The following is a 12445-nucleotide window of genomic DNA, read 5'->3' as shown; positions in this document are numbered from 1 at the left end:
CAGAAGTGATCCTGAGATGCTCAGTTGCTTCTTTGTTTTCCCTACAGGTCTGGCGTCCCCCACTGCCATCACCCCGGTAGCATCCCCTATTTGCAGCAAAACAAGGGGCACTACACCAGTTTCCAAACCCCTGGAAGGTGAGTCACGAGGCCCTGACGTGCAAGGGGTTTGCGGTCAGAAGAGCCCTCAGTGCTTCTCTCACTGTGTTTCCTACTTGCCCAGATATCGAAGCCAGACCAGACATGCAGTTAGAGTCGGACCTCAAGCTGGACAGGCTGGAAACCTTCTTAAGAAGGCTGAATAACAAAGGTACATACCAGGAGCCAGAGGGAAGCTGTGGTTCACGTGTGTGTGGCTGGTGTGGCTCAAGGTTCAGTGGGTAGCTCAGGAAACCTAAAAATACCTACCCCACTTGCAGAATCTCCGAATCCCAACATGGATTGCTTTTTTCTCCTTAGCTAAATTGTCTTCTATTATGACTTCACCAATGCGTACTGTAAGCATTATCTTATGTTATATTTTAAAAGTTAATTTATTGGTCAACACTGATTAGATTACTAAGCTATGATTCACTTGATAATGTACTCAGTAGGTGGCTCCGAATAGCACATTTGTGCCTGGATCTAAACTCTTGGGATGTTATCCAGTCAGGATTGTAGACTCAATAATTTTGCTTTTAACCCTGAAAGTAGATTATGACATGAAATCAACATGATCTGATTGTATATGTCATTTTCCAATAAGGTAGCAGCTGCTATTATATCTGATTGTCACAAATAGTTTCTAGAAGAAAATTGTAGTGAATAAATAAAGATCTCAATACAAAAGTCTATGAAGTATAGAAAATTAAAGAATAACATGCAGAAGTAGCCTCGTCTCTTAAGAAAAACATCCAGTGCTTAAAGCTTACCTGTTACTAAGTACCTACTATTGACAATGACCCCTATAGGTTGAAAATAATACAAACAACCACTTTAAACTAGAAATATAAAAGTGTCATATAATACCCAAGCTGGCAAGGCAAAGAATACAAACAATTCACAGTTTATTACCTGTGTGTCACAGGTATCTAGCCCAGAGGCCAGCAGACTAATCCAGCTTCCCACCTGTATTTGTAAATAAAGTTTTATTGGAACACAGTAATGCCCATCTGTTAGCTTATTGGTAACAGTTAATTTTGTGCTATAGCTGCAGCTTCGTGAAAGTTGCAACTCAAGTCAAATAGCCTCCCATGCAAAGCCTACAATATTTACTACATGGCCCTTTGCAGAAAAAGATTTTACCTAACCTTGATCTAGAACAAAGCTGAGGCTAGTTCTGTCTCCAAGAGCAAAAAGAACAGGTTCAGAAACTGTCAGTGACTTCAGCTTCCACCTCCTCCCACTCCCAGGGCGGGCTTTGTTCAGCCCTTTCCTGAGAAGACAGCTGGTGCCCGAGAAGCGTCTGCAGAATCTGGGAGCAGTCATGCTTGCGCCACTCCTGGACCTTAGCGGGAAGAAAGTAATTTTTAAGATAGTGAAGCAGAGTTGAAGTCATGTTTTTACACACATTGATTTGCTTGTTTGTTGATAGTTGGTGGGATGCAAGAAACAGTCCTCACTGTCACTGGGAAATCGGTGAAAGAGGTGATGAAGCCGGACGATGACGAAACCTTTGCCAAGTTTTACCGCAGCGTGGACTCCTCTCTACCGAGAAGCCCTGTGGAGCTGGACGAGGATTTTGATGTCATTTTTGATCCTTATGCCCCCAAGTAAGTTATTTCAGTTCCCATCATTCACCCCTGGAGAATGGATCCCTTCACCGGCCTCGGCATAGCACTTTATTCTCTCACCGTTATCACCTTCTGCGATAGAACAGCCAGACTGACACCGACAGGGTCCTTGGCCTTCCCCAATCAATAGAAATTAATCTGAGGCCAGACAGGAAATGCAGGCAAGGCTTTACTGGGGCCCCTGCTGCAGCAGGAGGAAGGAAGAACAAGTGACAGGTGCCCTTGCTGGCTCCCTGAGGTGGGGCGAGCATGTTCCTTCTATGGGGTAAGGGAAGGGGTGTGTCCAGGGTTTGGACCAGGCGGGTGGGTGGCTTAGGTAGTTTACCCACGCCTTTGGTGGTGTTGAGTACAGCAGGTATGTGCAGTGCCCTGGTTTTGCTCCCAGCTGTTCAGAAATGGCAGTTGGGTCTTTTTGGGCTTTTTGTATTTTGTTGTCCATAATTTGCCCCAATTGCACATGCACGAAGTTATTTTTAGTCGCTTATAGTGTCTTCATATTTTGTTGCTAGAGGAGATATTTGTCCAGCTGTTATCACTACAGAAAAAGTTCTCAAGTCCCAGGTCCCAGCTTGTCTCGAAATCACTATTCTCTAGAACTAGACATTGGAGTAGATGGAGCTTGCATGCCCAGGACAGACGTCCTCTCTGCCAGAAAGCCTTGCATCCACACCATGTGCCTGGTTCATAAAAATAATGTGATGGGTTTTTCACATCACTCAACTATTGCTTTCAGACTTCATGAACGCTGGTTAACCAACATTTTTATGCCTCTCTTTCATTTGATGTGTCGAATTCTTACTCAACTTTGAAAACTAAAATCAATGAAATTTGCCATCATTGATAAGATCAATAGATCCGAGAGTTTTATCAGTGCTGTCCCAGGTCCCTCTTCACACAGAAATTTGGCTACACCACTAAAGAAAAGTGTTCATGGTGTTAGAATTCCTTTGATCTCAAATGCTGCAAAGAAAGGCAAGTCCAACCAGCTTTAGCAGAAGAGAAGTGTGGAGGGATTTACAGGTTCACTCCTTGAAAAGTGCAGGTGTGACCTCAGGTTCGGGGGGCTCAGAATAAGGTCTCTCTTGTGCCAGCTTCCCTCTCAGGCTGTCTCCACATTAGATGGTCACCCCTCACTCCAGATTTATAGCCCAGCTGTGTGGCCACTCCTGTTCAGGCAGTCACCCTGCCCAGCAGTCCTAGGAGGAGCTCAGGTCTGCACGCAGCCCTGCAGCCATCATTGCGGCCAAGGGGATGGAAGATGCTGATAGGCTAGTGGTGGTCTCTGGATCCCAGCTCTGGAGCTGGGATAGAGGGCGGGGCATGGAGGGAGGCAGTCCTCACAAAGGCAAATCCAGGACCACCTACCAGAAGCAGGGAGAGCATGCTGGGTGAGCTTACCCCACAGCCATCCACATTGATCTGCTTCCCACCAATCTGTCAGAGAGCCTGTCTCTTCCAGAAGTCTGCAAGGTCATCATAAATGTTTCCTTAAGCTGTTCCTGATACCCATTCTGCATTTTTCAGTGTGTTCAGTTTTTTTTTTTTTCAATTTGCTATCTTAAGAAAATGAACAGTTTGCCACTCCCCACCTTTAATATTGGGTATTATTTGCATACATGGTTATTGGACCATTTCTCAATTTCCTCCTCATCCAGATGTCATTGTTTAAATTGTTACATACAATTTGAACATTGATATGGCGTGTTTACACACATACACAGATGATAATGTTATGTATGAAAGAGGACCTCCAGGGACAGAGATCCATGCACTTGGATGTTAAAAGGAGCTAGAGTCTGCTGGGAAACTCTGTGACAGAGTGTACCCCCATCTTCATGTCTGGTGTTTGGCCCCAGAGAGGTAGGGGTGTGTGTGTGTGTGTGTGTGTGTGTGTGTCTGTGTGTGTCTGTGTGTCTGTGTGTCTGTGTGTCTGTGTGTGTATCTGTGTGTGTCTGTGTGTCTGTGTGTGTGTCTGTGTGTCTGTGTGTGTCTGTGTGTCTGTGTGTGTGTGTCTGTGTGTCTGTGTGTGTGTGTCTGTGTCTGTGTGTGTGTGTCTGTGTCTCTGTGTGTGTGTGTGTCTGTGTGTGTGTCTGTGTGTGTGTGTGTGTGAGAGAGAGGGTCATAGTTAGTTTGGGGGCCTCTTTTTATTTCTATATACTCTTCAAAATAGTGCTTATTTTCCAAAGGGGGACAGTGAGTTGGGAGGAGAATAGTAATGGGAGAATTGGGAACTGAAAAACTGACATGGAGAGGAAGTTGAGTCTGCAGGAAGGAGGGTTAAATCGAGAAGCAATGCCTGACTAGTCTCAGAGGGCTTGCTAGAGAGCCCAGAGAAGGAAAGGCGATTCTTTTCCAACAGGAAGTGATCAGGATGCTGCGGAGGAGGGGGGGTGATGATAACAGGGAAGGACTTTCACCCATCAACGCTGACCAGGAGTGGGATGGGCTGCCCCAGAGGCGCCAGCTGTTCCTCCAGGTGAAATCCCAGAGGCGTCATGAGAGCAGGGCTCCTAGGATTGGCTGGGATCTGGACCCAAATGGGCTTCAACCTTCCAAGATCCTCTGACTGTTGGTGGAGTGCCAGGAGGAGGAGGAGGAGCTGTAAGATTTATAATGCAGTCGAGAAATAAAACTGTGGAGCTGGATGCTCCAGGTCAGAGACCTGCAAACCCCTGAGCGTGGGTGAGACTGCAGCCCTGGGCCACAGCAGCTCTGCTCTGCCTCATAGGTTGACATCCTCCGTGGCTGAGCACAAGCGTGCCGTGCGGCCCAAGCGCCGGGTCCAGGCTTCCAAAAACCCCCTGAAGATGCTGGCCGCGAGGGAAGATCTCCTGCAGGAGTACACTGAGCAGAGACTGAACGTGGCCTTTGTGGAGTCAAAGCGGATGAAAGTCGAAAAGTGTGAGTTTGGGGCCCACCCCCAGCTGTGTGCTCGGGAACTGGGGGGGGCAGGTGACTCCATCTCTCATTTTCCTGCCCTGCAAAGGCCAGCCACGGTGCTCAGAGACACTGGTGAGAGACAAATGAGTGCGTTTGTACACACGCATGCACACCTGCAGAAAATCTGCTTGGAGGGTGAAGGCTTCTCACAGAAACTCTCTAAGTGATACCCATCTGTTCACATAAAGTAAAAGTGTTAGTCACTCAGTCATGACTCTTTGCAACCCCATCGGCTGGAGCCCACCATGGGGATTCTCCAGGCAAGCATACTGGAGTGGGGAGCCATTCCCTTCTCCAGAGGCTCTTCTCGACCCAGGGATTGAACCCAGGTCTCCTGCATTGCAGGCAGATTCTTTACTGTCTGAGCCACCAGGGAAGCCCTCTGTTCATTTAAGTCTTTTTGAGTTTTCTTTCCAGAGGCTGGAGGAAAGGGAGGTTGGGCTTTGTAATTTAGTCCATTTCCAAACTTGGCAGTTCTCCACTCCATTTGATTCTAGAGGAAATTTGATCTTTCATGGGCAAGTGTCCCACATCCCTGCTTTGCCTAATCCTAGATTTTACGCTGTTAATTAAAGTTCAAACCAGTGCTTTTCACATTGCTTTAGAGGGGACCTCGGGCTCCTTGAAGTTGGGATGTGGGTTGAGAGGAGTGGTGGGAGCGGGCAGTAGGGGTAGGGCGATGATGAAAGTGAGGAGCAGTCCCCAGGCTTTGTTCCCATTTCAGGCTCAGCCATCAGCTTTCCTCTGCCCAGCCACATGGGGGTCCAGTTCTGAAACAGCGGTTGTCCTGCTGGAGCTAATGGCATGCATCATCTTGCGGGTCTGAATATTCTTGCTATCATTTTTATTTTCCTATAGCACTCATAAACCTCCTTACCAAAGTTGTTTTTTATTTTTAGAAATAGAATATTTAGATGAGGTGGTTGAGTCTTTTCATTATAATTGTTTTACTAAATAAGTATATTTCAGACTCTCTGAGCCATATGAATTGTGAAGTGGTGGTATATTTCTTCGGTGTTAGAACTTCATCCCAGCGAAGTAATTTTCTGAGTTTCTCTCTAGCATGTACATACTTCTTAAAACAAAGAACTGGAGAAATAAAGATTTATTGTCACAGATTCTGTGTACTTTAATTCTGTCTCCACTTTTCGGGGGCACATGTACATTTGTCGGTTCACACTGAGAACCTAGCGTCTTATTACAATCTTAAATCTGAGAGCAAAGGATCCCAAGAGGTCATCTAGTTGTTCACTCTGCCTTCAGGAAAAGATGAGAACTAAACCAAGCCTCACAGAGTGCCTGCTTTTCTGCATATAAAGACTGGATGGGAGTTATCCAACAGTCCCCCTCAGGAAAGCATTTTCAACATCTGAACCCTGTTAGGAATTATAACGGCTTTAGTGGAATTGCAGCAAATGAGTCCAGCTCCTAATTTTATACTGAGGTTGTTGGTCCACACTCATTTCTTATCTCTCTGCATGGATGGGGTGACACCTGTCAACAAGCATTTATATTTTCAATCCTGTGTTTCATTCCTAACAGAGCTTCCCAGAGCTCATCAGACAAGAGTATGTTTTCCCCCTCAGGACTAGCTTGAAAAAAGAGCAGTGATTGTTAATGCATGATCACTGAGTATGAACCTTGTCTTTTCTCCCCAATGTCTCGCTGCCCTGTGCTCTCTTTCATCCTTCAATCTTCCCAGTGTCCGCCAACTCCAGCTTCTCAGAAGTCACCCTGGCGGGGTTAGCCAGCAAAGAAAACTTTAGCAACGTCAGCCTGCGGAGCGTCAACCTGACGGAACAGAATTCCAACAACAGCGCAGTGCCCTACAAGAAGCTGATGCTGCTGCAGGTTAAAGGTATTGAGAGCCGAGAGGATGACACGCAACCCCAGTTTTTGTCTGGAGGCCTGGGTTCCCCCCACTTGCCTGACAGGAGGAGGGAACACATGCTCTGGAGAGCCCACTGGGCACTACCGCATCTAACCCCAGCTTTGCAAAATCTCATGAGGTGGGAAGCATTCAGCCCCTGAGCTTGGTGACGGGCCCCCCACAGCTGCTGAGCAGCAGAGCTGACTGTGACCCTGGTCCATCTGATCCCACAAACCTAGCTCTTGCTGTTGCGCCCTTTCCCGTGACCCTGGCCACACAGTGCCTGTGGTCACCAGATGCCCCTGCGGCCATCAGAGTGTTTGCCCCATTCTGTCGTCCTCACTGGGGTCAGCTGGAGTCAAGGAGCCAGAGGGAGAGATGGGTGTTCTTGGAGAAGGGAATGAGGGAGCACAGAAGGGTGGCCAACACCTTCCTTCCCCAACTCTTTACCGAGGAGCCTTCCCCCACAATCAGAGGGCTCTGGGCTGCCCTGCAGTTATTAGCTGCCCCCCCAGTAGCACTGCTGTATTGGAGAAGGAAATGGCAACCCACTCCAGTGTTCTTGCCTGGAGAATCCAGGGACGGGGGAGCCTGGTGGGCTGCCGTCAATGGGGTCGCGCAGAGTCAGCCACGACTGAGGTGACTTAGCAGCAGCAGCAGCACTGCTGTAGATTCAGGCTCAAGACAAGGAGGGCGTATCCTTTGCTTTTCTGGCAGTTTCCAGTTTGTGTCTGCACAACCACTGTCCTTTGTAGCATATTTAAAAGACCAGTGACAAGTGCAGACCCCCGCCTCCGTTCCCATGTTGTAGCGCTGGGACGGCACTATTGGTGTGACTGTGGGAAGATGGAAACCATTTAGGAGAAGGTGTTGGAAGCTGCACAAGGCAGGGCTTCCCTCTAAGCTGGTTCCTCTGTAGACTCAGGGTTCCCGAGGACCAAGAGGTTCTCTGAAGGGTGCTCTGATTGCCTGGCCCACAGAGGCTGTTAAGTGTAGGAGGCGGGCTGAGTGGAGACAGACTGGGAGAGGGGAGACAGGGTGTTTGCCAGCATCCCTGGGGAGGGAGCCTTAATGGGTCCCCACGCTGTAACAGGAAATGCTAGTGGTCCTGGTGGTGGCTCTTGGGACGTGCCACCAGGGAAAGTCATCCTCGAGGCTGTGACCTAGGTCTCCTGGGTCACGGGAGCTCGGGCGAGCAGAGGAGACTGGCCAGGAGGCAGAGTCAGGAGCAGGGCTGCTCTGGATGTGGGATGCGTCCCGGCAGGTCCTGCTGGGACGGGGGGACAGGGCTCCTCTCGAGGAGATGGTGACCTCTGCCCCGTGTTCAGGAAGAAGACACGTGCAGACGCGGCTGGTGGAGCCTCGCGCCTCCTCCCTCAACAGCGGGGACTGCTTCCTCCTGCTCTCCCCCCATCACTGCTTCCTGTGGGTTGGAGAGTTCGCCAATGTGATCGAGAAGGCAAAGGTCAGTGTCTAAGGAATGAGAGTAGCTTGGTTCTGCGTCTCCTTTAGACACAGGACATTCTTCCAGTGGCCAGACCCCTAGAAAGCTTCTCAAAGCCTCAGTGTCTTATTCAAGTGAGAGGGGATAGTCTTCTTTCTTTTCCGGAAGGTCTCTGCAACAAGCCTCTCATTAAGTGCTTCAGGGAGGTGTTTTCAAAGGAATCTGACCTACGCCCCCAGGTTTTAAGTCCTGGTTCATCGTTTGTAGAGGAAGAAACTTCCTCTACATCACTTCCAAGTTGTTTATCCCGGTGCTAATGAAGTTCCTTCTCTGATGTACTGCGTGAGATTTTAATGGGAAAAGACCAGGAAATGGGATTTTTTTTTTTTTGACTTACTGATTTTTGATTGACTTATAGTTGATTTACAATGTCAGTTTCTGATTTACAGGGTTAATTTCTGCTGTAGAGCAAAGTAGTCCAGTTATACATCCATTCTTTTTCATACTGTTTTTCTTCCCAGGATATTGAGTATAGTTCCCTGTGCTCTACAATAGAACCTCAGTGTTTATCCGTCCTGTATATGCTAGCTGGCGTCTCTAATCCTAAACTCCTAGCCCATCCCTCTCCCACGTCTCCTTGGCAACCACAAGACTGCTCTGTCTGTCTGTGAGTCTTTCTGTTTCACAGGTTCATTTCTGTCATATTTTAGACTCCACATACGACATCACATGGTATTTGTCCTTCTCTTTCTGACTTCACTTAGTACGATCGTCTGTAGTTGCATCCATGTTGCTGCAAATTTTGTTTTTTTATGGCTGATTAGTAGAATGGGTGTTCTTAAAAGCATCATGGATGATCTGTTGAATTTAAGACTAAGAACTGTTGCTCTAAAGAATGGATTCTCCCTAGTCCTTTAGTTACATTTTCTTGACTTTGTAGACAACCGCCAACCAGTGCCCCTGGCCCCTGTGGTCATGAGGTTTTCCTTTCAGACACGCGCCATTTCTCTTTTCTGATTTCAGCCTTAGCCCGTCCACCACCTGGCCTTGGACTTGTCTGCCCAGGTAACTGTGTTCCTCTCTCTGTTTAGGCCTCAGAACTCGCGAGTTTAATTCAGACCAAGAGGGAACTTGGTTGTAGAGCAACGTATATACAGACTGTTGAAGAAGGAATTAATACACACACACATGCAGCCAAAGACTTCTGGAAGCTTCTGGGCGGCCAAGCCAGTTACCAATGTAAGAGTTTACTGCATCTCGGAGAAGAAGACTGGCTACTTCTTCTCTCCTCCTTCCTTCCTGCACACCAGCCGCTCTCCAGTGGAAAACATAACATCCCCTTACTGTTCTTATCCCAAAGCCGCCGGAGACCCGAAGGAGGATGAGCTCTACGAAACGGCCATCATAGAAACCAACTGCATTTACCGTCTGATGGATGACAAACTCGTCCCTGATGATGACTACTGGGGGAAGATCCCAAAGTGCTCCCTTCTGCAGTCAAAAGAGGTATGGCGAGGGCTCTGCCTTGGCCCTGGGCTGCCCAGGAAAGCAGACAGGAAGTGCCCGACAGACGCTAGCCAGGGTTAGTGCACATCACAGACCAGAGACATCTTGTTTGGGTTTTTTGGCTGCACCCTGAAGCATGGGAGATCTTAAGTTCCCTAACCAGGGATCGAACCCACAGCCCCTGCAGTAGAAGAACGGGCGTTCTTAACCACTGGACTCCCAGGGAAGTCCCCAGAAACATCTTTTTAAAGGCTACCAATTTGTGATTTCAAATCATTACTGCCGTCTTAGATGCTAATTGTTGTTCATTCACTAAGCTGTGTCTGACTCTTTGCAACCCCGTGGACTGTAGCCCACCAGGCTCCTCTGTCCATGGGATTTCCCAGGCAAGAATACTGGATCGGGTTGCCGTTTCCTCCAGAGGATCTTCCCCAACCCAGGGATTGAACCAGTGTCTCTTAAATGCCCTGCACTGGCAGGCATATTCTTTACGACTGCACTACCTGGTTGCTAATATAGAGTTACAAATGTTGTTCTGAGGAGGCATGGGACATTGAAGGCTTTTCTTTTTGGGGCCAAACATAAATATGACTCAGGCCTGTCTCTTGATTTTTATATAAACATTAAACATTTTTCAGTCCTTGAGTTTCATGAATCGTAGGTGTATATATAATTCTTAGGTTTGCCAAGTAAACCCATAAATTTTAATTTCTCACATAAGTAAAGATTTATTAAATTAAATAATGTTTTTATTGTTTTTTTCTGACAATATTTATTAAATATTAAATGTTATATGTAATATTTTATATATGTGTGTTTGTGGGCTTCCCCAGTGGCTCAGCAGTAAAACAATCCACCTCCCATGCAGGAGCCACAGGAGACATGGGTTCAATCCCTGGGTCAGGAAGATCCTCTAGAAGAGGGCATGGCAACCCATTCCAGTATTCTTAACCGGAGAGTCCCACGGACCGAGGAGACTGGCGGCTGCAGTCCATAAGGTCACGAAGAATCAAACGTGACTGAAGCAAATGAGCACACATGCATATGTGTGTGTGTGTGTGCGTGTGTGTGTGTGCGTGTGTGTGCATGTGAGTATATATATCCAGGACCATTAAGTATCTGAACGTTGAGAAGGAAGTGGAAGACACAACAGGACTTTACATTTCATTGGGTAGAAAAGTGTTAGAAAGAATGTCATCCAAAGCTAAACTGATTGTCTCATGTGAATGGGCATTTAAAGGGAGAAACACTGTCACAGTAAAAGAAGTAATCAGGAATAATTTTAATGATAAGGTGAAACTGAGTCTAGTTTGCTTAGTAATTCTACTTAGTTTGCTTAGCAATAATAATTCTACTATTCTAGAATCTGGATTGCTGGAAATGAAAAAAAGTGAAAGTTGCTCAGTTATGTCAGAGTACTGGAGTGGGTAGCCGTTCCCTTCTCCAGAGGATCTTCCCAACACAGGGATCCAACCCAGGTCTCCCACACTGCAGGTGGATTCTTTTACCAGCTAAGCCACCAGGGAAGCCCAAGAATACTGGAGTGGGTAGCCTATCCCTTCTCCGGGGAATCTTCCTGATCTAAGAATTGAACCGGGGTCTCCTGTATTACAGGCAGGAGACTTTACCTTGTTTACCAACTGAGCTATCAGGGAAGGTTGAAAATGAAGACAGAAATTATTCTAGGAAGAAAGCATAAAACCAGCAACAGGCATGGAAATAAGAAATAGCATTGTGTTCATGTATTCATTCAGCAAACCCTAGTGAGCCCAACTGCAGACGTAAATACAGGTTTGTCTCTGCCCTTGAGGGTCCCGGAATTGTACAGGGCGGAGTCCTGTACAATCACTGGGTCCTCAGTGCCATGTGAGGTTGCCTGTATAAGTTAAATGAGTGAATGACAAGGGAGGGGAAGGAGTAAGGGGCATGGAGGAAGACATACTTAAATAGCTCTTAGGCCTCAGAAGTGCTACATGGCCTGAGCCTTCAGAGGAGGGGTTAGCTTGGGCACTTAGGTCAACAAGACAGAAATCACACCCACAGAGTGGAGACCGGCTTGGCAGGATGGCGTTAGCTGCCAGGTCTCTTTGTGTCTGTACTGAATGCTCCATTAGGATTTAAATCATCGCCTGTCTGGCTCACTGTCACTAGAGACCCTGGTTCAACTAGTACTTGTCCTTGGAGTTAACAGATTTTTCTGTGCCATTTCCCCAGGTACTGGTGTTTGATTTTGGGAGTGAAGTTTACGTGTGGCATGGAAAAGAAGTCACATTAGCACAACGGAAAATCGCCTTTCAGCTGGCAAAGCACTTGTGGAATGGAACCTTTGACTATGAGAATTGTGACATCAACCCGCTGGATCCTGGGGAATGCAACCCCCTCATTCCCAGGTACTGCCAGGCCCTCGACCATCTCCCCCGCCCACTGCAGTGATTAACCATCACCTCTCTTGGGCTTTACTTTTCATAAATGATCACAATGCAGTACCATGATTATTCACAAAAGGAACAGCGCTTTAGCTTTTCCCTAACAAATGCAGAAGTACGGATGGAGAGGCCGTCTGGATGGTGTTCCTGTGGTGTTTCATTTCTTAAAGTAAATCGGTGCCACCTGCAGCGTTCAGGTGCTGCTGTGCCAGATGACTAGCAGTTGTGTAAACAAATGGCTTGCTCATCCGAAAAGCTTGCCAAGTCCTGGAATCCAGCCATGGATCTGAAGCTGGGGAAACTATGCCTCTCTGTCTGGTTTCACACCTCCCCAGCATAGCCCTTGAATTCCAGGATCCACCATTTATTTAGATGAGGTTTTTGCCCTTTTGGGGGGAGGGAGGACGTGGTATTGAAGTAATGATTGTAGTTATTTCCTACAGTCTACTGGACTTTTTAAAGTCATTTTGGCAAATCGGCCAAAGGTG

The 12445-nt window shown here is 47.3% G+C and overlaps 1 protein-coding gene across 5 annotated transcripts in view; it reads left to right on the top strand.

Moving 5' to 3' along the window:
• The window catches only part of SVIL (supervillin), a 169567-nt gene that overhangs the window by 135778 nt on the left and 21344 nt on the right, over positions 1-12445 (top strand). For all 5 annotated transcript variants that reach the window (XM_052650626.1, XM_052650627.1, XM_052650625.1 and 2 more), the window contains 9 exons: positions 48-137; positions 223-309; positions 1573-1750; positions 4500-4672; positions 6414-6569; positions 7910-8046; positions 9117-9264; positions 9386-9531; positions 11746-11921. In XM_052650626.1, the coding sequence (XP_052506586.1) occupies positions 48-137; positions 223-309; positions 1573-1750; positions 4500-4672; positions 6414-6569; positions 7910-8046; positions 9117-9264; positions 9386-9531; positions 11746-11921 (1291 nt within the window). The remainder of the gene's footprint in view (positions 1-47; positions 138-222; positions 310-1572; positions 1751-4499; positions 4673-6413; positions 6570-7909; positions 8047-9116; positions 9265-9385; positions 9532-11745; positions 11922-12445) is intronic.

The sequence above is a fragment of the Budorcas taxicolor genome, chromosome 13 (assembly GCF_023091745.1).
Source record: "Budorcas taxicolor isolate Tak-1 chromosome 13, Takin1.1, whole genome shotgun sequence".
In the NCBI taxonomy this organism is placed as follows: Eukaryota; Metazoa; Chordata; class Mammalia; order Artiodactyla; family Bovidae; genus Budorcas; species Budorcas taxicolor.
The sequence above is the reverse complement of the archived record's forward strand: the minus strand, read 5'-3'. Positions and strand labels throughout refer to the sequence as shown.